The sequence below is a fragment of the Convolutriloba macropyga genome, chromosome 4 (assembly GCF_964194025.1).
Source record: "Convolutriloba macropyga chromosome 4, txConMacr16.3, whole genome shotgun sequence".
Taxonomy (NCBI): Eukaryota; Metazoa; Xenacoelomorpha; order Acoela; family Convolutidae; genus Convolutriloba; species Convolutriloba macropyga.
In genome coordinates, this window is record NC_134471.1 from 47,794,389 (window position 1) to 47,819,770 (window position 25,382).

The 25,382-nt window shown below is 35.6% G+C and overlaps 2 protein-coding genes across 7 annotated transcripts in view; one reads left to right on the plus strand and one right to left on the minus strand.

Moving 5' to 3' along the window:
- The window catches only part of LOC142338462 (uncharacterized), a 94,718-nt gene that overhangs the window by 58,594 nt on the left and 10,742 nt on the right, over nucleotides 1-25,382 (minus strand). The gene's annotated exons all lie outside the window — the stretch shown is intronic.
- Nucleotides 1-25,382, plus strand: part of LOC142337711 (uncharacterized) — a 46,771-nt gene that overhangs the window by 13,211 nt on the left and 8,178 nt on the right. For all 5 annotated transcript variants that reach the window (XM_075387161.1, XM_075387163.1, XM_075387162.1 and 2 more), the window contains 10 exons: nucleotides 3,929-4,076; nucleotides 4,665-4,798; nucleotides 5,383-5,636; nucleotides 13,466-13,655; nucleotides 14,042-14,163; nucleotides 14,383-14,538; nucleotides 15,039-15,195; nucleotides 19,148-19,276; nucleotides 19,648-19,807; nucleotides 20,197-20,398. In XM_075387161.1, coding sequence (XP_075243276.1) covers nucleotides 3,929-4,076; nucleotides 4,665-4,798; nucleotides 5,383-5,636; nucleotides 13,466-13,655; nucleotides 14,042-14,163; nucleotides 14,383-14,538; nucleotides 15,039-15,195; nucleotides 19,148-19,276; nucleotides 19,648-19,807; nucleotides 20,197-20,398 — 1,652 coding nt within the window. The remainder of the gene's footprint in view (nucleotides 1-3,928; nucleotides 4,077-4,664; nucleotides 4,799-5,382; nucleotides 5,637-13,465; nucleotides 13,656-14,041; nucleotides 14,164-14,382; nucleotides 14,539-15,038; nucleotides 15,196-19,147; nucleotides 19,277-19,647; nucleotides 19,808-20,196; nucleotides 20,399-25,382) is intronic.

Below are 25,382 nucleotides of genomic sequence, written 5' to 3' on the forward strand. Positions count from 1 at the left end.
TGTTCTCTGCAGACGAGTGGCAAATATGCAATTGTTATCAATCTATTAAACCATGCACGTAGTTTGCTTAGGATTCCAAAAATGTATAAACATAACAGCTTAAGGTCGGGTGAAATAGTAGCCAGCTGGGGCTTAGGGATGCCAGAATCAGGAGGGTGAGCGGAGTGTGTGGGCAAGCGTTGGTGGATGGTAGGGTTGGACGAGGGTGCTTCAGCGGGGAGTTTTGGGGGTGAGAGGGGGACAAATGAAATGTCTCCTCAAAACAGTTTTGATGAATCGCATACTTAGCGACTAGTTAGGCGCAAGACTCTATGAGCTACTAAGCCACTTAACTCCCTCACGTCTTTACTCAGACGAAAAATCGGTGAAGCAAAAATCACAAAAAAAAGACCAAAGGACTAATATGATTGCTTAAACTTCGTTTGAGAGCAACTAATCGGATCATATATCCAGATGGTTAAATACTTGTGTTAAGAAATTTAAATGATTGTACTAAGTTAATATATAACTATAACAATACATCTGAGAAATTTATTTCGTCGATTTGGTCATTCTTGGTTCTGCTTATAGCTAAAAAAAAAGGCATGTACAGTCCTATGCTCGTTTAGCAAAAAAAATTGAACATTTTTCTGATGTTGATCTCATCCTTTTCCGGAGATCACAGGGTAGTTTGTTCTATTTCTGAATACTTTTTTTACTATCAATGATTTAGGAACCCATTTACTTAGCTTTCGTTTCTGTAATATAAATTGATTGGTTCTTTTGTTTGGTTGAAATTGTAATTGCGTTGCTGATTTCCTTATTAATTCCGATGTTCCCCATTGTTTCATTCCTATATGAACTTTCAATGAACTAGTGTTTAATGTTTAAAGTTAATAACCTAGCCATTAGAGTTTCTGATTGGATGAGTAGAGTCGACAGAGGTCGTACTATCGACGCAAATAATAAACTGCATTGCCCGAGATGACTTGACGATCCATACGCTAACGTTTTTCAAGACATTTTAAAAGACAACTGCACTGGCGGTCCCTGAGGAGAACAGCAGTGAGTAACAGTTGTCAATTTGATTAAAACAACATTGCTTTTTCAACGTCAAGCCGGAAATTTGAATTCCAATATCACTTTTTTGAAGGTTTATTGTGTTTTCGTCATTATGAATATCCTATTTCTTTTCTAGTACAGAAATGTAAAAGCTCCGTTTTATCTGTATTTAACCTGCGTTGATTTTCATACACGCAGGCATCTGTTCGAATCAAAACTTTCATATTTTTCTAAAATGTCTAGTATCATGTCCGCATAAAAAACTTATCTGCAAATTGAACCGTTTCCAAATTACCTTGTATTTTTTGTGAATTCATTAATATCGAACAGAAAATCAAGGTACTTAGATTTGTTGCCTGGGGAATTCTTCAAAAAAACCTGGCAGATTTTTACACATTGTCTTAGGTTTTCAAGAGAATATTCTAGAAGGGCAAAAGTTGGTTCTGAAAATTGGCTGTTTTCTCAGAACATTTGGTGTGATATAGAGTTCGCCGAGATATAGCTACAGCGAGATCCAAGAAAAAATCTGCCGAACTCCATGTTTGTATTAATGTTTCAGTGAAGTAGGAACAGCATCTGTTGACGAATTTAACCAAGCTTGGTTTCAGCAAACTTGATAAACACCTCTAAGGCGATCCCCTTGCGATGGCAATGTATGGAATCGCAATCCTACCCCTAATATCAAGATTTCACAATGACTCCTTGACACAAAAATGGTATGCTGATGATGGTAGCGTCGTCGGTAAGTTGAAAGATATCAGGGCACTCTTCGACAAGCTCACTCAGCTTGCTCCCAAGTACGGATATCTTGTCAATCCTCCGAAGTGTCAGTTGATAATTAAGCCAGGAGGCGAGCGCCAAGCGTCAACTGAGTTTGCAGGCACAAATGTAGAAATCACGCAGGGCGCTCGAGTCCAGGGATCAGTCGGTAGCTCTGAGACCAGTAAAAATCTCCTGAAAGATGCAGAAATTAAGTACATAATAAGTTTGGACAGACTTGGTCAATTTGCTCTCACCTCTCCCCAGAATGCCTATGCATGTTTGACGAAGGGGGTTCAACAGAGGTTGAGCTTCCTCTCGCGTATTACACCCTCCATGGACGGGGTTCTGGACAAGGTGGAGGAGCGGCTTGGCCGAGTCATACCGAACATCGTCGGCAAAGAAAGAATCCAAGAGGAAAGAGAACTTTTTTCTCTCCCTCTCAGAATGGGTGGGCTTAACATCGCCCTCCCGCAAGATCTTTATAAAAACATTGAGCAATCAATTGAACTCTCAAGTCCATTGGCGTCATTTAATAATGATTCATTCGAAATTCAACAATGTGAATTAGAACAAACCAAGATCAGTCTGACAGAAAGCAGACATGCAACGTGAACTCATCTTGAAAAAATCCAGAATCGAAAACAATCTACCAGAAATGAAGTATACTATCAAGCTGGCCTCGGAGAATGGAGCATCTAGCTGGCTTAACGCGCTTCCGTTATCAAAACAAGGTTTTGACCTCACGAAGACAGAGTTCCGTGATGGAATAGCACTTCGCTACACCTGGGAAGCGAAGAACACGCCAGCTATATACCCATGCGGTAAAGAATTTAGCCTCACCCATGCCCTACATTGCGCCAAAGGCGGGTATACGCACCTACGACAACGAAATCAGACGTGTTTGCAAAACTGATGGATGACGTTTGCCACGATGTCCAGATAGAGCCAAAACTTCAGTCGCTCGATGGAGAAATTTTCTCGAGTAATTCCATCACTACTGATGATGACACTCGACTGGACATTAAGGCAAACAGTCTGTGGGGCTCACGCTTTAATCGCACTTTCTTCGATGTGAAGATATTCAACCGCGAATCCGCGAAACCGAACACAGCAGTTTCAACGCACTGGTTTTTTCTTGCTCGGGCGGTGCTGGGCCATCAGCATCGCGCGTTATGAAACAACTCGCAACCAAGATCAGCGAAAAACGCGGAGAGCCGTACGCCGACACTATAGGCTACATCCGAACGAAAATCAGCTTCGCACTTCTAAGGAGCTGTGTTCTCTGCTTGAGGGGATGTCGCGCCCTCAAGTCTCGTGTTCTCAGTGAGACTTCGATTAGCGCCGTCGTGGAGGAGGGAAGGCTGCACTGAGTGTTTGGCCGCTTAACTTTATTCCTTTGCTTATTGCTTGATATCCTATTTTTATTTTAATCCTTCATTACCAGTTCCCTATGTGTGCTATATATATATATATATATATATATATATATATATATATATATGTGTGTGCTTTCCTCTCCACTTGTTAGTTATTTTTGTGACTGGGTCGTCTTTACACTGTCTGGAGGGGAACAGCTTGGAGTGCAGCATCCGGCTAAGTGCTACTCATCATCCCTTATGTTCCGACCTACATCCATCGTTGCCGGATGGTGTACACGGTCCTTTTTATATTTTATCTAAGGGGTAGAAATAAAAGCTTGAACGATACTTGTTATCAGAAAAATACAATCCATTTGGATACAATTTGCGTCTGAAATTCATTTTCGATTCTTTAGAGAAAATTTTGGTTTGGCGATGCCCAAATTTATGCAACCGCAAGGAAGTCCCCACTTCGGGATATGTGAACAATCTTAGATACCCAACGTGTGGTTGGAGAAATGGCAGTGAGAGATAGTAAGTTACAAGGAACAATTCGTGAACACTCAAGAGCAGAAAAATGAGGACCCAGAGAAAACATAAGCATCACAATCGTCGTTAAGTTCAGCCGAGAGGGGGAGAGTAACCAGTTTTAAAAATCTCAAAATTAACACAAAAACTCTCAAATACTCATTTAATGAATTTACAAATACGACTGGGGGATTCAAATATATTATGAATTTTAAATATGAATTTGTAATATATTGCAGGATGCAGGTGGGTGCTGACTTGGTGAGAGTGAGTGGGTGTCACGTGGTGATATCAGTGTGCAGTTGTCAGTCTGCAGTGGCACTCAAATCATGGGCAGACTACCACTACATCCCTCTCATACTCATACCCACTCAACTATGCAACCAGGTTTCCATCTTCCTATCTTCCAATACAAACAATTCACTTCACATCAATTACGTCACATCGCTAATAATATACCATATCCTTTCAATCCTACACCTTTTAACCCCGGAACCCCCCCCCCCCAAGAACCTTTCCCTTAAGCCAATTTTGAATGTACCGATTATGAAGAGGTCAAATTGGGGTGAACGAATGATGGCCGAAATTCTAAAAATTGAAATGGCATAAGATCGAATTTCTCGCAAAAAAAAACAAATGGCGTTTGTTTATTCAAAACAATAAACAATTTTGGTAAGGATAAGCTACAATTTTTTTTATGATGATTTAGATTGCGTATAGGTAAATAATTGCCAAATATTGTTAGAGAGCAAGCAACCGTGGAATGCTATTTATAATCTAGGCAAACATTTACAGTGAAGAACATCAAGCTCAAAATATATTGACAACTCAAACATACGATCACATTTAAAGAAGATCCAATCAATTTAAAATTACGAGCAGAATTTGAAAGAACTCCTCAGACAAAAAATGCTCAATCTCAAACAATAGTGCTCACTACACTTGAAAAACTAATTTCCAATTTACCTGTTTCAGGTCGACGTTCCTCGGATTATTCCTAACAACGGACAATTGATTTCGAACGACGAAAAGAATCTCAACACAGACGACCAAGATAGTGGAGTATACGAAAACGTTGCTTCAAACGACCAACCCACCCTGACAAACAGGTAAGCCCAGATAGGGTATAAACTGAAATTCAACAATCAGTAATCGAACACAGTTTAACAGGGAAACAACTGATAGTCAAATTTAAAGCAATTGCACGAATTATTTTTAATCTAACGCTATTCGTTTTACAGACCGCATTGAAAGTATGTTATGGCTACGCCACAAACTCAAGATTGTTTCAATAGTCAACAAATATTGTACAAGACCAGCGCGCACAATTATTGCGAATCATCCACACCAGAACAGGGACATTCAATGTAAGAAAAAAAAACACAATGATCAGTGTCCTAAATGGTTCGCTAAGACTTTCTCAAAAAACTGTGTCCATACAATCTCGCAAACATAGCGAAAGATATATCAATCTGCAAGTTTATGCATAAATCTTGCCAAGTGCTGCATTTTGGTGCAAAAATTCTGTAATGTTATAGAGAAATCACAAAGGAATCCACATAGGATCAATTAGAGGAATGCTCTTTATCGAGTATCGTATACACTCAAATTGCAAACCTAGCTACCCTTTATTGTAAGGGTCCATTGTTCAGTCAAGTCTTTTTGTTGCACAGTAAACATAAATCCATTTCAGCACAACTATTGCCATGAACAGTGCCATAAACGAACTGCACTTCCCTGCATTCGACTTGGCACTCATGTTGGGATTCAAGAGGATGGTGCTGATCATGGATGACTTCCACTACTCAAGGCTGTACATCGAGTCCAACGCTGTTAATTCTTCATTTAAAACGCAGACCAGTTTCTTCGTCTATAGAATGGACGAAGTGAATAATTTTTTTGATAAGGATGCAAATAGTAATGGCCACGACAACTTCATCGTTCTAGGTTAGTAAAAGGTGCAAAACCCGTGAAGAAACACATTCCTGTAGAAAGCAAGCAAAGGGATTGGCATCGGCTGTGCTTCGCCGCACTAGAAGTGCTACAACCTATCAAATAAATGTTTTAATAGCCGCCATAAGCAACTCACAGGGCCAGTATTCAGGTACTGCCCTTTTTATGACTGAGTGTTATTATTGTTTAGATCAACCTGCTAAATAAAAGTCCAATTTTGTTTATTCATTACTATTAGAGATAGCGAGAGAAAGGTGTAACAAAACTGGGCAATGCCAGAATGTTTTGTTCACACGCGGCATTTTCAAATAGGTCTCTTAGTTCTGGCTCTAAGCTTTTTTTCGCCCCAGTGGCTTCCTTCACTTACTTGTTTGGGAGTGGGGGTGTTGTGGGGGGGTTCAACCTCTAATTGCAACAAACTTCGTTCGAGAGCAATTAAAAATAATTGTATTAAAAATAATTGTACTATTATTAGAATTTTCATTTTAAGCATTCATAGGATATGGGATATTTATCTGGGGAACACTGTTAAAAGATTTATCTTTTTGACTTTGTTTCAATTTCTTTTTTTTTAAACATGTAAATTACTCAGACTATAACCCTAAGGTTAGATATCTACATGCTCTAAAATGTTAAATAAATTATTCAGCATTGTTATTAACATAATAATCTTCAAATTGTGAATCGTTTTGAACGGTTTTCAAGATTAAGGATTTGTTACTCCACTTCGTTTTCGTTTTCTTTTTAAAATAATTAGATTTGCTCTCTTGTTCTGTCTAGCGTTATGGCGACTAGAGAACATTTTAAAATTTTCGGATGTTTCCCATTGTCTTATGTCTGTTTGTAGCTTCATTGGGCTAACTTTTGAGATAAACAATTCGGCTGGCAGGATACGATCCTTAATGAGAAGATCAATGGAGTGGTCAAATTTTTGAAAAAAAAATAACAAACTTTTATTCCCCAGTTAATTTGCCTGTTTATGCGGTTTATGTTTTTCACTGTAAGAGTTTGAAGGAATACTCCACTGAAAGAGAGATGAGAGAGTACAACCGACTTGAAAACATCAATTCGTACTTTCAAAGGTATTTGATTTTTTACAAGATACAAAGAACGAATTGCATTAGCCATTTTGCTTAAAACTGAGTTCAGGTGATTTTCAAAAGTTAGGTTTGAATCAATTTGTACTCCCAGATAACGACATGCATGAGCTGGTTTGATAACTTCGCCTTTAAAAGAAAACTCTGGATCCGAATTAGTATGATTTGTAAAGAATAACATCTGTTTTATCGGCATTTAAAGTGAGTTGATTCTCTGTCAGGTATGTCTGTTTCTTCCAATATTTTTTCAATTTTTCAATTTTCATTACGTTCAAATTTGCATGTAATTTTAGTGTCATCCGCAAATTGAACAACATCATTTTCGCCTTCCAGCTTTTCAGAAAAATCGTTGACATATAACAGAAAAATAAGAGGTCCTAACACAGTTCCTTGTGGAACACCATGATTAATAGTTATTTTATCTGATAAGTCAATACCCAGTTTTACGCATTGTGTTCGGTTTTCGAGAAAAGATTTGAGAAGTAAAATTGTTGATTGAGAGAAGTTGAAATTTTCAGCTTTCTTGAGAAATATCTCATGTGAAACTGAACTGAAAGCTTTTGCAAGATCTAAGAACACAGCACCTGTGTCGTTATTATCTTTTATATTTCCTATTATTTTTCAATAAAATAAAGCACAGCATCAGTAGACGACTTTCGAGATTGGAAACCGAATTGTTTTTTGTTCAAGAGCGCAAATTTTTCAAGATATTCTACTAACTGATTAAGTAAAAGCCTTTCAAAAACTTTTGTGAAAGTTGGTGTTACAGAAATTGGACGATAATTAGTTAAAACAGAAACATCTCCTTTCTTGAAAATTGGTGTGATGTGCGCATCCTTAAGAATTGTTGGAAAAACTTTCTCTTGAATACAATCGTTAAATATAATCTGAAGATGTGTCCCAAAAGCATATTTTCCGGATTTTAATGCCCAAGCTGGTGCTTCGTTGTTATCTAGATTGTCAATAACTTTATAGATTTGCCTCAAAGTAAAAGGTCTAAAGTTAACTCTTGAAAATTTCGCTCTATTTTTTTGACGTTCAATGGAACAATCTGCCCTCTGTTGATGCTCATTTCGCAGAAAACTCTGTTAAAAGCGTTACATATTGATTTTTTTGTCTTTCGTTTTTCCACCATTCTCATCAATTTCTGTGATGTTTGGACTGTTGTTTTTCTTTCCGATTTTTTTCTTAATGAATCTCCATTTCTCTTTTGAGGTTTCAATGTTCTTAAAAAATTCCTCTGAAAATTGATTTTGTGCTTCTTTTAACTTTCGATTTACAAGGTTGCGATACTTTTTAAATGACACAAATGATTCAGCACTTTGTGTCAATTTGTAGTCATTGAAGTAACGATGTTTCTCGGCAACTAAATGTTGAATTTCTTTTGTCACCCAAGGTTTTTCTGAAGTAGTCTTTTATATTAGAAACTAATTTCTTCTCTGTTGGTGCATTCTTCTCGAGTATTGTCAAAAAAATTCTGTTAAACTCTGCAAACATTTCATCGCAGTTTCTTTGTTGATAAACTGTTCTCCAAACTGCAAGAGCCAGATCTCTATTAAATTTTTCATCGACAAAATTTTTTGTATCTCGTTTAAAAATAATTTTGTTTTTCTTCTAACAAAAAAAGTTTGCTCTGAAAAAAAATTACATTATGATCAATATCGAAAGAAGGTAAGCAGACTTTCCAACTAGTGATTTGCTCATTAGTCGAAAAACAGTGATCTATCAAACTTCTTTTATTATTGCTTATGCGTGTAGGAATATCAATGTTAGATAACTGTAATCCTAGTCCCGCCGCAAAATTCTGAAGGCTTTTCTTCCCATTTACACTCGACTTATCAATGTTATAATCACCAAATAAGAGAATATTATCTGTAGCTGAAAACGCATTGGAAACCTCTGCACTTAATTCGTCTAAAAGAAGTCACCCAGGCTTTGATGTGGACAATAGGAGATGTTAATGAGACATTTTTCCGTTAATGGGTTGCCTAGTTCCAGCCACAACGTTTCAAAAAATTTCGGATCAGCTAACTCAAATTCTCTTCTGCGTTTAAAATTTATGTTCTGAGGAATCCATATTCCTACACCCCCACCTTTAGCTGCTCCTGCTTGATGTGACCGATTTTTATGCAAAAAATTGTGCTCAGCGCTGAGGTTTATATTCAAGCTTTGTTCTTCGCTCATCCAAGTTTCAGTTACTCTAACAATAGTTTCCGAATCCAGCTGCTGAAGCAAGTTTGATATATCTTGATACTTATTTTGTCTGCTGCGAGCGTTGAAAAGTAGAAATTTAATGGCATTTTGAGCGCCAAATATAGCATGATCCAAGGTAGAAAGTTTTGAAGCATCAAAGGGTCCAGGATTTTTTTTCTATGACACCACAAAGAAGCAAAAAACTTCTGTTAGGCAAACGTGAAACACAACGAACAGCCGCAATGAATAATAAAATCAGCTTTCTCTGGCAATAAAACAGCACATTTTCTAAATTGTCATGTTTCTTATTTACTTGCGTTAAGTAACGTTGCTTAATGTATACCTGGTCTTTCACATCCCCAAAAAAACAGAAAGTTAAAACCAACGATAAAAATATCATGTCAAAAAAAGTTACTCAACTCAAGCTAAGTTCAAATTTCTATGTAATTTCCGAGGTTGAACTGTATTCTGTGATGCCGGTAGGTTATGTGTTATATTATAGTATTATATTATTTCTTGTCTCTTTCCTAGTATTTCTTTGCAAAATTATCGGTTTTTTTACTCTTTAATTTATTCTTTCTCCAATTATTCCGGTAAAACGTTGATTAGTTCAACGAGTAGGCTCATTTGAGTGGGTAGTTAGATGTAATCTGTCTCAGGTTTTGCTTCGAGTCCAGCCTTCAGTCTTATGTTCTATTAATTCTCTTTAACCTTTCGGTCAAATTTTCGATTTACACTAGTCAAGCTTTTCATGCTCGACTTCAAAATCACGTTTCTCGCTGTTTCAATTGAATTGAATGTAAAATTTGAGCAAATTTTATCAAATATAGTGATTGATGTCGAGCTCAAACGATCTAAGTAGAAGAAACGGGATGAGCTGATGAAGCCCTGTCATAAAGTCACTTTCTATTCGGTTGTCAGAGCTCATTGGAGCGAATCTAATTGTTAACAAGGAGGCTCGGTAATGTGCGTTTACACATGAAGTTCCAACCCCGCTCATCACATTTTTGACATAATTGTCTATCAAATGAGGAACAGATAAAATAACACAAGAACTAAAGGATTTTTCAAAAAACTGGTGTAAGGACAAGAAGATTGCCTCCAACAAAAATAATCCGGCGGAATAAAATACGCCGTATAAGATTGATGCGTTCTGCCATTATTAAGAAAGAGAGGCTAGACAAAATACAAAATCAGAAAATAACAACAAACATTAATTACATCCAAAACTTTATGTCCATTTAAAAAAAAACTTAATACCAAAGTCAAGATAGCGTCAGATAAAACTGAAACTAAACGAAATGAATTGTATTTATTTGAAAAGATATGGGACCAGTCCATAATAAGTGTTGGTAACAATTAGATAAAACAACAATCAGCAAATTTTTAAAAAATCACATATTTTTTTAACAAATAGTTTCAAAAGTAATGAACACCATTGAAAATCAACTGAAATCATCTAAATGTTTTACAATAACCTATGTGTCTAGTGCCTCTATAGGAGGGCATTAAGACCTGTCACTATTCGATTTTCTATGCTGTTACAAAAAGAACAGCAAATAGAGACAACAAAAACTCAATTAAAAATTGCGGAAAAAAAGCTGTCGAAGCCGTAGGGCATATGTCGCTCCTCAAAAAATGTTTGATTGTGACTTCTTCGATAAACCCAAAAATTTGGTATGTGACATCTCATTATTGAGACTAGATAAAAATTAGACAAAAAATAGAAAGAGGAAAAATTAAAAAATACCTTTGTAATTTTTGAAAACAACTATTTTCAAAGTCATGAAAGCCATGAGCTACAAAATGAAATAATTAAATACGAACATTTATTCGTCCAAAGGAAGCGCTTGAGAACTTACTTTTTCAGAATGTCTTACGTGTCCAAAAAGAACGTCAAATATAGACAAAAATCAAAAATTAGATTATTTTTTTGCGAAAAACCCTTGTCGAATCCAGTAAACTCATAACGAATTCCTTAAAAACATTAGATTCTGTAAAAATGCGAAATTGAAGTGATTTTTTTAATTTTTGAAAACAATTGTTTTCAAAGTCATGAAAGCCATCAGCTATCATTTTAAATCAGAATATAGGCGCCTTTATTCCTCTATAAAAAACCAATTAGACTTGTCATTATCCAGGAAATTTCATGCGACCCAAAAGACAGTGAAAACGATAGTTAAAGACAAATAAAAAAAAATCTTCGAGAAAGGGGTGTCGAAGCCGTTAAAACATTAATCTATGCCACTAAAGACTTTTATATGTTCTATTGTTCCTTATTTTGAACGCCAATAATGTAATATGTGAGCTGTCATTAATAAGACAATGGGATAAAGCAAGGAAAAACATGAAAAATGGACCAAAGCCTAAAAATAAAATTTGAAATCTAGCTGTATTAAAGTCAGAAAACCATTACTTAACGCGTAAAACCGCAAAATTGTTTAAATTTTAATTCAGTAGAAAAAGGAGCAAGAAGAACCATTCTTTCTTTGCTGAAACTAAGCTACAAGTTGACCAAATAAAGAAAATATAGTGGCAAAGTACATTAAGCCATTGTTTATTTAAAAATCAAAAAATTCAAAAACTGCAAACGACCATAATTGTCCGGGTGAAGAAACTAGATACACTAATTTAGAATTGGTTAGGAAGCCATTTGGACCTATAAACTCTGAGCTTTGATTTGAATTGTTCTGTTCTTTAATTAACAAAAAGATTTTTTTTAGAAGACCGAATGACTACAATTAATTTTGGATTGTAACAGTGCAGGATTGTACCAAAACCAGCCTTTCTATTGCTGTTCGTCCGCTAATAATATTCACTTTTTTCGAATGTTATAGATCTAGATATTTTGTTAGTTAAGCGATCAAAAATAAATGCTGCGTTTTCGATGATCATAGAGTAAAGTTAACAAAAAATCGTCAGAATTTTAATTCCAGACAACTCTCATCGGATGTGGAAGTAGCCTTATTTCCCATTGTAGTCTATAGAGATTGTGTTAGTTCTTTTGGGTGTGTACTTCAGGTAAATTTACTCAAAGTGGACTAAAGTAGCTCATTTCGGGCAATTTTTGATGAAAGACTGAATTTTGAATTAGCCCAAAAATTTGGCCAAAAAATATTTAATCAAAGTAGTCAATAATACTTTTTCGTCTTTTAAATTAAAATCAACAGTACTATTGTTAAAAATTTTTACATATTTTAGCAAAATCACGAAATTATAGGCGAAAATTCCGGAAAATGTGAATAAAGATAAAGCAAATTGGTCTAATATGCACAAAAATTTATAACCCGGTAACTCGCTCTAGAAAACGAAACAAAAAAAATCTTTTTAATTCCATATTCTGCGCTGGACGGGCTTTTTAATGATACCACTCAACTCTGTACGAATATATCGATCGGTCAAAATTGTCTGGCCATCTCAAGGCCATATATAGCCAGTATTTCCAGCTAGGCCTGTAACCCCTAAATTGTTTATGCTTACTAAAAACAACCGCAGATTGACAGTTTACTGATAAACATATTAAGTACCTGAAAGCCTCAACATTTACCTTTTTGAGTTCCCTGACGATGAATTCGCATATTTGGTAAATAACTTCATGAGAAACTATGTACTTGGTGAAGTAATTATTCTGATAAAGTAGGTGCTAATACGGAAATTGTATATGCACTTAACAAACATCAAGAGACGTACAAAAGCCGGAAATTACCCAACTTGTAGATCAGTAAATATTTGCGAAGGACCAATACAACTCAAGGTACAGCCCTGCGGGATCCACGATCACCAGAACACCGGAGAACCAGCCTGACGACCAGTTGATAATAAAACTCGACAATAATCTTGAAACTTCTTATTCTATCTCTAAAAAATTTGTTATAATTTCTGTTAAAATAATTAAAGATTGAACTGGAAAATCTTTATACAATGCTAAGTTAAAACAGGCTTCCTTAGAGCTTAATAAGTACTGTGCTAAAAATCGTACTGTGAAACATCTAAATAAGCCCTTGTACCATGACGATTATTCAAGTTAAATACTCCGAATATTAACCTCAATAACACCTCGAGGAACACTCTAAAAAATCAGTGCGTAACACAACTTTTATTAAAATATGGTTTTTATGCGAAGGATAAAGGATTTACTTTATAAAGGATTGATACAGCGATTCATAAAAATATTGATGCTGTTTAGGCGAGAAATTGAATGCAAATAAGCGCCAATTGGTCAGAAATGTGTTAAAATTTAAGCGTCATTCTTCGTTCAAGAAATAAAAACAATCGAGAAACTCTCTTCAAGAATCAATTTTTTCGGTAACTTTTCATTGGTAGGTACTTTTGTATTTTTCCGCAAAATATATTGATCAGCCATATTTTACATCAAAAAAAGCCAGGGTAGCATATAGTTCCTAACCCGCAATAAATTTTGAGATTGGAAAAATTTGCTCAAAATAAGCTTGCACCCCTTGAACACCTTCAAAACTAGCTCATTCTGTCTGTAATTCAAAGTTGGGATATACTAAGAGAACAAACTTTGTACAGGTGAACTGAAATCATGTCAACGCTTCTTCTCAAACGGCAACCGACACTCACCCATCCTCAAAATCAAGTTTACTTGGATAATATCATGCACAGGCCTAACAGTAGACAACTTCAAACTGCCCCAATCGAGCATGGCCAAAATGTACCTAATCACCAGTCAGCAAGATCTCATGGCAAATCCAATGCAAAGGTCAGAACATCATCTCAAAAAGTCGGTTTGGTAGCCTGTAAATTCATTTTGCAGTTGCACGTCAATTTAGGGCTAGATTAAAATCGAGACGCACAAAATGCACTCAAAATAAATTTTTCCTAAGCAGGTAGTTTTCCTAACCAGGTAGTTTCCTTGAGGTAATTTTTCCTTTAAGCTCTTTTGTGAAGTTTTCACTGAATTCCACCCTTGAGAGATTTCCACAAATGGTTGAAAACGCTCTAACTTGATCCTGGGCATTCGACAAAAGCGATTAAAAAAATCTGCGAATCCGCAAGAAATGGAAGGCTAGACTGTAGAAACGGCCTATAAACTCTAAATAATTTAAACTATGCTCTAATCATTATACAGCAGACTGCAATTTTCAGGCTGCAAGCTTCCTTGAGGAACATCACACGTACAGTCGCTGAATCGTTCGAACAGATGAACACCCAATTCATAGATCCCAGGATTTCCATCAACTTTGCAACATTCGACCAAAGCTTAAGAGGTTAGTTAACCAGCAAATTCTGCATTATCGACACCAACATCCCCCTAATTGCCTAATTGGATGCAAAATTAGAACTAGCCCTTTACTCGCCAACATTATTGACCAAACTTCAAACTTCCTCTATTGACAGTTGAAATAACAAATAAAAGACGACAAAACTTAAAATTTATAAAAACCTTAAATATATATCGCTTGTACTTAAAGATTCTGTTCTTACAGATCAGAATAGTGACTACGCAAGATGGAAAGAGGGACTGAAACTGATTGAGTTGGTGAGAGATCACTTGAAGAAGGAAGAGCATGACAACCACTCACACAGAAATTTATTCGATGTGTTCTACAGAAGCATAGAGCACAAAAACTGGACCAAAAAAGGTTTGTCAGTTAATATGGAAAAATGCATACCTATTCTGATTCCCCCAGTGATTTTTGTGACCCCTAGTTTCAAATTATGGATTGATATATAGTACGTTACTTTGGAAAAACAGCACGTTCGGGGGCAATGTTTTATGCTCACTAAGCTGTGGGACGCAACCTGAATCGATCCAAAAAAGCATCTAACTCGGAAATTAAAACTTTGCAACGGTAACGTTAAGAGCTGCAAAATGATGCACAAGCTCATTGACGTTGAGTATTCACGGGACGAAAAGAATGCGTTATGTCGCAAATATGCAGGACCAAATCCAACTGATTTCTTTTTGACTTCTGATGTCTTTTCCAGAAGCAAATTAGACCTCTAAAGAACTCGATTCAAACAATGGCCGCTACATTGCCGAAACCCACAAAGAAAAAATAGCACAAAAGAAGACGAAATCTACGAAAGACTTCGTAAAAATACTATATTTAACTTGAATTAAATATTACAATTATTTAAGGCACATGGAACAGACAAACAGGTTTGGATGTCTCCATCATAAAACACTACAGGAGCACCTTATGGAGTCCAAAGAACATCCTCAAAGTGGTTACAGTAGTAGAACCTCCATTCGTATCCGAGGAAATTGGCCCAGATGGGAAAGTTCGCTATATTGGGTAAGTTACAATCCGCACTGTTTCATTCTTTGAATGATACGCCTAATATCAGGGACTCTTTTCTATACAAGAAACACGAGTTGTATTATATAAAATTTTCATTTTTCTAACAATACAGCACAGTTATAATGCAAGTGCCAATTGTTAAGAACCTCATTTGCTCACTTGCTGATGCGTTACACAAAGTTTACGAAATTCGAGTTACAGGCAAAAAATGTGAAGACGAAGCGTCGCACGCGACGGGGAAGTGAAGTAACATTTGGACAAGATCAATTTGGTCCCATTTGAACAAGATTTTTTTTTTGAACGGTGGTCAAAAGTGATGTTCCCAACCAATTTCTAATCACCAACACGTCACAGGTCTAAAACCAATAAATGTCAAACTAACCTATTTATAGTAAGCGGACAGAAAAAACTAGAATTACCAGTCTTAAGAACTAAAAAACTCAAATTTTAGCCTCCATTACAAATAATTTCATTCTAGAGTTCTACTGATTATCTAAAATTAAAAACACGCAACAATTCATAATTTCGCCAGCTCAAATTCTACGGGAAAAAAATTTCAAAGACACAGAAAAACGGAAAATTTTTCATAAAAGTTTTTGAAATGTTAAGAAAGTCACTTCCTTGAAAGATCAAAAAGCTACACGGATATGGATCCCGTTGTAAATGGAACGACTCTTAAGAACCATATCCACCATTTTGGAATTTTTTGAAAGATCAAGAGCCAGGAAAATTAGAACATAGCCGGCAAATCGCCCAAAAACAGGTTTGACGCACATCGGGATTGAAACAGAGGAAGAGATAAAAATTCACGGAGTTTGTTCCCAAGTGTCAAAAAGTGTTCCAATGTGGTGTGCAGTTTTAGGTAGCTTCTAACGTTTAACACAAACTCCGGCTACCAATCGCTCTAATGGACTTTGATAACCTAATGCACTATGACCTAATGGCCGAGCTTCATCAGTATGTCCCATTTCCTTTGCTTTTGCACTTTTGAACATGACCTTATTCATTACATTGCGTATTTCAATGAGTGAAAGAACTTAAAAACCATTCAGTTGAGACAGTTAGTGAGATACGTCGCGTGTCGGCCGTGGAAATACTGATTTATGTAAAACAAAAAAAGGATTAAAAAACAAAGCAAGACAAGTATTGAGTTCTAATCCACCGAAACAAATTATCTGAGGACCTAACATTTAAAATTTTTCAGCAACATCAAACTAAGACAGTCAAATAAGCCCATGAACCTAGGTGTGTGCAAAAATGAAAACCCAACTAGAAATTTTTTTCCAAAAATTACTTTAGAATAAATACACAATACGAACATACCCGGCAGATTGCCGGAAAATAGCCGCCATTGATTCCAATAAGCATGATTGGGATTGAAAGAATAGAAGATATTGAAAAAAAAAAGATTTTTGTACAAGAACATTTTTTAAGTGCGATTTATTTTGATGGCTTTTGGTAGTTGAAGATAACGTACTTCTGTTTCTTAGAGAGAGGCTACAGGGGCTACTATCAATACCAATAAGCATTAGAGATGGTAACTAAGACTTATAGGAACGACGTTCAAATAGCGGGCATCTAAAATTGGGCTTTATGGGTTTATCCCGTTTCTACTTCTGACTTCAATTTTTATACTGACTCTGTTCATTTTGAATTGCTTTGCTGAGCAACTGATGTTCAAAATGACTTTTAGCAGAATGAGAGAAGAGAGAAACTAGTCTAGAGAAGTCAAAAAGATATCACGCAAAATGTTGAAAAAGCGGCAAAATGAGGTAAAGCGAAAAATTTTTTTATTCGACGAAGTAAAAAAAAAATAGGAGCGCTATAATAGCCGACTGAGAAGATGAGGCGGCTATTAATAACATTATTGGAATCAAAAACAAAAAAGGAGATAGGGGCAAAAACTGAAAAAACTTGCAAAAATCAGAATATCTTTGAAAGTCAGTGACGTCAAAGTAAAATAACCTCATAACTACATCCTAAAATACTGCAACATTAGCTAAAGGTTGGAGCCCAGAAATTGGCCAAAATTGCGCCGCACTTAGACGGCAAATAAGAACTGCTTTGTAGACCAAGCTGTAGCCAAAAAAAACTAAAAAAAACGTTTAAGATTATAAAATCAACTTTTATTTTTTCAAAGAAAGTGTCAAAAAAAAGACTCACAGAAATCGTTAGCTACGGACTGAAACAATTATTTAGATTAACTAAATCCTCACTAACAAACGATGTGACCACTTTCGGTGAAGTTGTTTTACTTATTGTGGTTTTATCACTTAAAGTCCGTAATGACAGGTCTCATTAAGGAGGTCAAGTGATAAAAACCACAATAAGTACAAAAAATTCTAGCAAAAGCTCAACAATTCACAAACAATTTTTCAAAACGAACAACCTATATGTCATAGAAATCAATAAATATGACCTGAAATGATAAATTCTATTGATTTGAGTGTCCTTAGCAACGGTTGAGACCTGTCATTAATCAGACTAAGAGATAAGACATCAAAGTGAAAAACAAAAACTCGCAAAACTCAGAAAATTTCTTGACGAAAATAGCGTCAAAGTCAGAAAAAGAAAAAGCCTTGAACTGAAAATTAAATGAATTAAAATAATACATACGAGCAAACTGCCTAATGATATTAAAAGAAAACAAAAAGTACAGCAAATACTCGCAAAACCCTAAAATTTATCTCAAATGTTTGAGAACAAATAGCATAAAGGCGTGAAAACCAGTAACGATGAACTCAAACCAAAAAAAGTGATTTTTGCGTCCATAGGAATCCATCAATGATACCTGTCATTACTGATAATAGAAAAGAACAAAAAAAAGGCAAAAATCAAATATTAACTTATTTTACAACAAATAGCCTCAAAGTAAAAAAAAGAAACGGCTGCCCGTTGATGAATTCGAGTAAAAGCAATAAGGCCCAATTAGAACACAATTATCATATAATAGCACTACAGAGAAAAAAACTCTGAAAGAGAAATGAAATTGCCGCACGTAAAAAAATAGTCTTTGTAAAACCAAAAAAATTGGTCAAATACCAATTTCGAAATCAGCATCAAAGATAATTTGAAATCGCTCTTCAAAACTGCTCACTTCTTCTCACTCAGCTTGATTGAAATCAACACTCCATATTGACTTCTCACTGAGGTGCAAAAGCCGAAAAAAATTGTGAAGAGATATTAAAAATAAAAGAGCGCACCAATGCAATCCAAATAATTTGGATTGTAAATGGAGCGCCAAAATGATAGCAGTTGAGAGGCGGACGGCAGGTATTAAAATTAAACAAACATTTTGTGAGGATCTAAATTTGGCTAAAGTGTCGTCCAAAAATATGTGGATGTGGTTTTAAAATAAAGCTTTCAGATGACAAGTCATTTTTACTGCAAATTTTTGCTCGGGTTCTGTTGCATTTTTCATCGCCACTGTTGATTTACTTATGAGAATTTTTACTGACTCATTTCAAGTGTATGAAGAGTTAAATTTTTTTTATATTTACGCGTATAAAAGGAGAAAATTTTCCAAAAATGAAAAAATTACCCCCGTTTTTCTTTGAGGAGCAAAAAAATGATAAAGTCTTTTCAAAGATCAATTTTTTCAAGGTCTTTCCATTAATTCAATTTTTGCATCGCTCTGCAAACTATATCGATCGCGCAAACCTGACCTAACAAAAAAAAGGCGGGTTAGCATAAAGTTCCTAACCATGAAACAAATTTGGGGGGTTAGAACAATAATTGGACATTTAAAAAATATATAAATTTCTAGCTTTTAGAGAATGGCAACTGTTATAGGACTAGAGAAATTTTTGTCAGCGCAAAACAAAGCATCAGTTTAGGATGACAACACTGTTTTAACAAGAGAAAAGTATTTCGATGTTGATCCTGTTTTTAGGATCTTAAAAAGTAATTTAAATCCAGTTTCATTGCATGAATTGCGTTTTCACAGGTACTGCATTGACCTGTTGAGTGAGATCATGCGTCAGTTAGGACTGAAGTATGAAGTGTACAATGCCAACAGCTACGGATCCCTCATTGAAGACCATTGGAATGGGGCAGTCGGTGAAGTAGTTTACGGGTAAGTGGTGCCATAAAATTTTTCGAAGAAGTTATAAAAATGCCCAAGATGAACAAGATAAGGGCAAATGGTTAGCGCACTAAATGGGTCTGCTTAGACACCTTAATAATCGACAAAGACAGAAAACTATTTTTTGAGTTTTTATGCCAATAAGTTTAGTAAACTTATTGCCATAAAAACTTTAAAATGTGGTATTCTTATCACAATTGTTCAGCTCAGCGCCAAAGAAACTCGTATAAACAGCACTTGTGACTATTCGCACTACTACCCGTTCAAGGTTTAAAATGTATTTTTAATGAACTGTTCCCAGCACATACGCCAGTTTTCCATCACATCACGGATTATAAAAAGTAATTTTTTCACGCATTTAGTCGGGCGGACATGGCGGTGAGTGGGATGATAATAACCTCATCGCGACAGGACGTGGTTGACTTCTCTTCCAGATACATGGACTACTCAGTTGGAATCCTCATCAAGAAAGAGTTCAAAAGAGACACTGGTTTCGGATTCCTCAGTCCACTCACCCAAAAAGTAGGTGGACCTCAATCGAGAAGACAGATTTTAATTTCACACTGACACAGAACATTCAAGGACAATATGAACTTCATTTAGTTAGGCCGATCACTCAGACCACAATAGTATTCATGAAATTTTTAGTGGAAAAATTTATAGGAAATTACATAGCAAAAATTTATACAAATCACAGATTATTTCCGAGCTACAGAAACGTTGAAATAAACCTACTTTCTTAAACAATTATGTTTTGCCTCTGACCGCTAAAAATTTTGTGATGATCGGAAGACAACCATTTCACGTGCACTAAAAGTGGATCCGAAATAAAAGAATAGAAATCCGATAAAATTTACTAAAACCGCGAAAAACGAGAGGCCCACATAATTTCACCTTTCCATTTGATTTAGGTCTGGGTATCATTCTGTGCTCTGATCTTTGCCGTTGGTCTCTTAATGTACGCATTAACAAGAATCAGTCCTTCAGCCGAGCTGCTCAACGAGCTCTCCGGATCAACTGATCTGTCCAAGTTCAACATCCGCAACTCCATCTGGTTCATGATCTCATCCATCATGATGCAGGGAGTCGATATTCAACCTGCTACTCCTTCAGGTGATAATGATAACACTAAAGCGGATTTGTTGTGGGGATGAGATCCCTTAAAGTCATCAATTTATGCAATGATTACACAACTTAGGCTAACATTGGATGACCAGTTCATGTTCATAGATCGGAGCGTATGTTAATTCAAGTTAGCTCAATGGTCGATAACAAGCTCAAAGACTCCTGTAATTACACTGCGATTAGCAAAATCTATTTCACAAACTGCTACATTGAAAAATTCCGATTTCAAGTTTCCATGGTCTTCGAATGATCATTTAGCAGCGATCAGAACCTGCCCGAAAAAAGACAACAACATTGTCCGAAAGAAGACTAATTAGAAGCTGAGGTTTTTTTATATCATGGAACATGGTTTAACCATACCCGGCGGATTGCCGGAAAATAGCCGCCGTTAATTCCCATAACTCTATTGGGATTGAAAGAAAAGAAAATATCAACAAACATTGATTTTTGTATAAAAACATATTTAAGTGCGATTTATTTTGATGTCATTTCGTAATTGGACATACTCCTTTCTCTCAGTGAGAGGCTACAGGGTCTAGTATCAATACCAATAAGCATCATAGATAGTAACTAATACGTATGAGAACAAAATTCAAGTACCGGGCATCTAAAAATGGGCTTTATGGGTTTATCCCGTTTCTATTTGATTCTTTAATACTGACTCTCTTCATTTCGAATTGCTTTGCTGAGCAGCTGCTGTTCAAAAGGACTTTGAGCAGAATGAGAAGAGTGAAACTAGCCTAGAGAAGTCAAAAAGATTTCACGCCAAATGAAAAAGCGGCAAAACGGGTAAAGCAAAAAAAAGTTCGACGAAGTAAAAAAACATAGCAGGACAAGTCCTGACGTACAATTCAAGGAATTTTCATTCACTGAACATAAAAACTGACATAGAATGGACCATGAATGGATTGGGAAAACCATTTAGAAATAATCCGATCCAAAAAATCGAAAAAAAAACAGTAAAAATCAAAGTGAAATTGCCGCATGTGAACAAAAAACCACTAGAGAAAGCGAATTTTTGTTCAAACACCGTTTTCTCACTCTACTTTAAATTCAGAACAAAAAAATCACGCCGCAAAACCACTCGCTTTATCGCTCCACTTCCTGTTTCGGCGTGACCAAAATCACTACTGCATTTTGACTTCAAAAATCATAAAAATGTGTGAACAGATCTTAAAAAAAAGACAGCGCCCCAATACAATTCAAATTCTTTGAATTAAAAAAAATAGGAGCGCTATAATAGCCGGCTGAGAAGATGAGCGCGACTATTAAACAAAATCAAGAAAAAAACAGAAAACAAGCTTCAACGAAAATTTCCTTTTCTGTGCGCGTTTGAAACACACCAAGACAGACGAGGTTGAAAGTATTCAAATCAACCATTCTCACACATCTTTCATTCAGTTGAAAATTTTACTTTGTCGCCCAAACATTTACAATGTATAAATCGGCAAAAACTTGATCACTTAAGATCTTTTGCTCAAAGCCGATATTTTGCCAGCTGACTTAATCACTACATAGTTTAATTAAGCTCAAAACAGACTTGATGTGCTGCGGAACATCATTAACTTTTCCAGAAAAAGAGCAGGCCGCCTGCACATTGAGTTGAACAGAAAGAAACAAACATCTTATTTTGCGAAAACATAAAATTTGGCGACAAATCTCTTTTTTTAGAAGCGTCCAAATATGGAATAAACTACCATGGCACATAAGGTCAACGGGTTCAACAGTAAATTACAAACAGATAGACAGAATAATTGATAAAGCAGTATGAAAATGTTCCATTCAAGAGAAATTTGGGACCATATGTGTCTCTGATTTTCACTTACAAAAACGAACAGCCAACCATGAAATAACCGCATTTCTTCAGATGACATTAAGTGATTTCAAAGATATGGATTAACATGTAAACGTTTGAGCTTTGATTTCAGTCGTGAAGCCTATGTTTTTTTGGAAGATTGGTAAAATCGGTCCACAAAGTCAATCAATTGACAAGTTCATGTTCATAGATCGGAGCGTATGTTAATTCAAGTTAGCTCAATGGTCGACAACAAGCTCAATAACTCCTGTAGAAACCCTGTGATTAGCAAAACACATTTCACAAACTGCTAAATTGAAATATTCTGATTTCAAGTTTCCATGCTCTTCGAATGATCATATAGCAGCGATCAGAACCTGCCCGAAAGAAGACAACAACATTGTCCGAAAGAAGACTAATTAGAAGCTGACGTTTTATTTAATCATGGAACATGGTTTAAGCATACCCGGCAGATTGCTGGAAAACAGCCGCCGTTGATTCCCATAACTCTATTGGGATTGAAAGAAAAGAAAATTGATTTTTGTATAAAAACATTTTTAAGTGCGATTTATTTTGATGTCATTTCGTAATCGAACATAATCCTTTCTCTCAGTGAGAGGTTACAGGGTCTAGTATCAAAACCAATAAGCATTATAGATAGTAACTAAAATTTATGAGAACAAAGTTCAAGTACCGGGCATCTAAAAATGGGCTTTATCCCGTTTCTATTTCCGACTTTGATTTTTTTAATACTGATTCTCTTCATTTTGAATTGCTTTGCTGAACAGCTGCTGTTTAAAAGGACTTTGAGCAGAATGACAGAAGAGTGAAACTAGCCTAGAGAAGTCAAAAAGATTTAACGCAAAATGAAAAAGCGGCAAAATGGGTAAAGCGAAAAAAAAGTTCGACGAAGTAAAAATACATAGCAGGACAAATCCTGATGTACAATTCAAAGAATTTTCATTGACTAAACAGAAAACTAGACCTAGAATGGACCATGAATGGATTGGGAAAACCATTTAGAAAAAATGCGATCCAAAAAATCAAAAAAACAGTAAAAATCAAAGTGAAATTGACACATGTGAACAAAAAACCACTAGAGAAAGCGAATTTTTTTTCAAACACCGTTTTCTCACTCTACTTTAGATTTAGAGCAAAAAAATTCACGCCGCAAAACCACTCGCTTTATCGCTCCACTTCCTGTTTCGGCGTGACCAAAATCACTACTCCAATTTGACTTAGAAAATCATGAAAATGTGTGAACAGATCTTGAAAAAAGACAGCGCACCAATACAATTCAAATTCTTTGAATTGTAAAAAAATAGGAGCACTATAATAGCCGGCTGAGAAGATGAGCGCGGCTATTAAACAAAATCAAGAAAAAAACAGAAAACAAACTTCAACGAAAATTTCCTTTTCTGAGCGCGTTTTAAAATGAAAAACCCTGCCTCCATTTTGAATATTTAAGTATCCATTCATTAAATTGAGTTACGAACAAAACATTTTCAAAAATGACAAAAATAGATAGTTACTTGCACAAAAAACAATCAACAATAAATAACTTGATGAAACAGAGCTGCTTTATGTTATAATGAAAAACAAAGCAATGGCGCATATTGTATACATAAAACAACGTTATTAGACCTGTTCACAGCTGCCGGTACCTGGAAAAATTTTCTTGACTCCAAAATGATTTTTGATATCCTTGTAAACATTTTCCTGCCGGATACGGCCACACATATTCTCTCTATAACTTTTAAGATCCCACATACCAAGACAGACGAGGTTGAAAGTATTCAAATCAACCATTCTCACACATCTTTCATTCAGTTGAAAAATTTACTTTGTCGCCCAAACATTTACAATGTATAAATCGGCAAAAACTTGATCACTTAAGATCTTTTGCTCAAAGCCGACATTTTACCAGCTGACTTAATCACTACATAGTTTAATTAAGCTCAATACAGACTGTGCTGCGGAACATCATTAACTTTTCCAGAAAAAGAGCAGGCCGCCTGCACATTGAGTTGAACAGAAAGAAACAAACAACTTATTTTGCGGAAACATAAAATATGGCGGCAAATCGCTTTTTTAGAAGCGTCCAAATATGGAATAAACTACCATGGCACATAAGGTCAACGGGTTCAAAAGTAAATTACAAACAGATAGACAGAATAATTGATAAAGAAGTATGAAAAAGTTCCATTCAAGAGAAATTTGGGACCATATGTGTATCTGATTTTCACTAACAAAACGAACAGCCAACCATGAAATAACCACATTTTTTTCAGATGATATTAAGTGATTTCAACGATATGGATTAACATGTAAATAAAATAAAACCATCATAAACATTGGATCTTGGTTCACTGGAGGATGCGCCCTGTCTTCAAAGAGACCAAGCTAAAAAATTTACAAGTAAGAAAAAAGTGACAACTGCTCAGGAAGCCAGTTGTGCTCGTTATTAGTGACACTGACACATAAGACAAAAAAGCAAAAAAAACGGACAGAACTCAAAATTTCAAACAATTTATCGAAACCACAGTGGAAATCCACATCGAAATCAGTGGAAATCCAAACTAACTAAATTTTTATGAAAACAAAACTCGTAGCTCTAAGGACATCAGTCTATACATAGCCAACAGCCAAAAAATTGTTTGGAGCAACAGTGTGTTGATGAGCCCTGTCAATAATAGGACTAAGTTACTTGTTGACAACAATGAGAACAAAATTTGGGAAGTACAAACATTTTCTTTATAAAAATTAATTCAAAGTCATCATGATCGTTAGCTATAAACTGAAATCAGTGAATAGACTAAATTAAACGTCCTTAGAAGCATTAAGGCCCTTCGATTGTCAAGAATATGCCCTAACGCAAAAAGAATGACAATTGGAGTGGAAAACAAATATTGCGAGAGAACGGTTTCGCAACCGTTAAAACTATAAGCTATTCACTGATATCTCTGAAAACAATGTTTTGCGCAGCCTCTCAATGTCAACTGTAGCTGTCTTTAATGCAATAATTTAAAAAGGGAACAAATAACAACCTCGAATGTAGGCAAAAATGCAAAGACAACTAAACTTTTATGAAATCTCTCAGTAAGAAAGCCAAGAAATCATTAGTTTTGATATAAAACCACTATAAAGTGTATTTTCAGCTTCAATTAGAAAAAAATT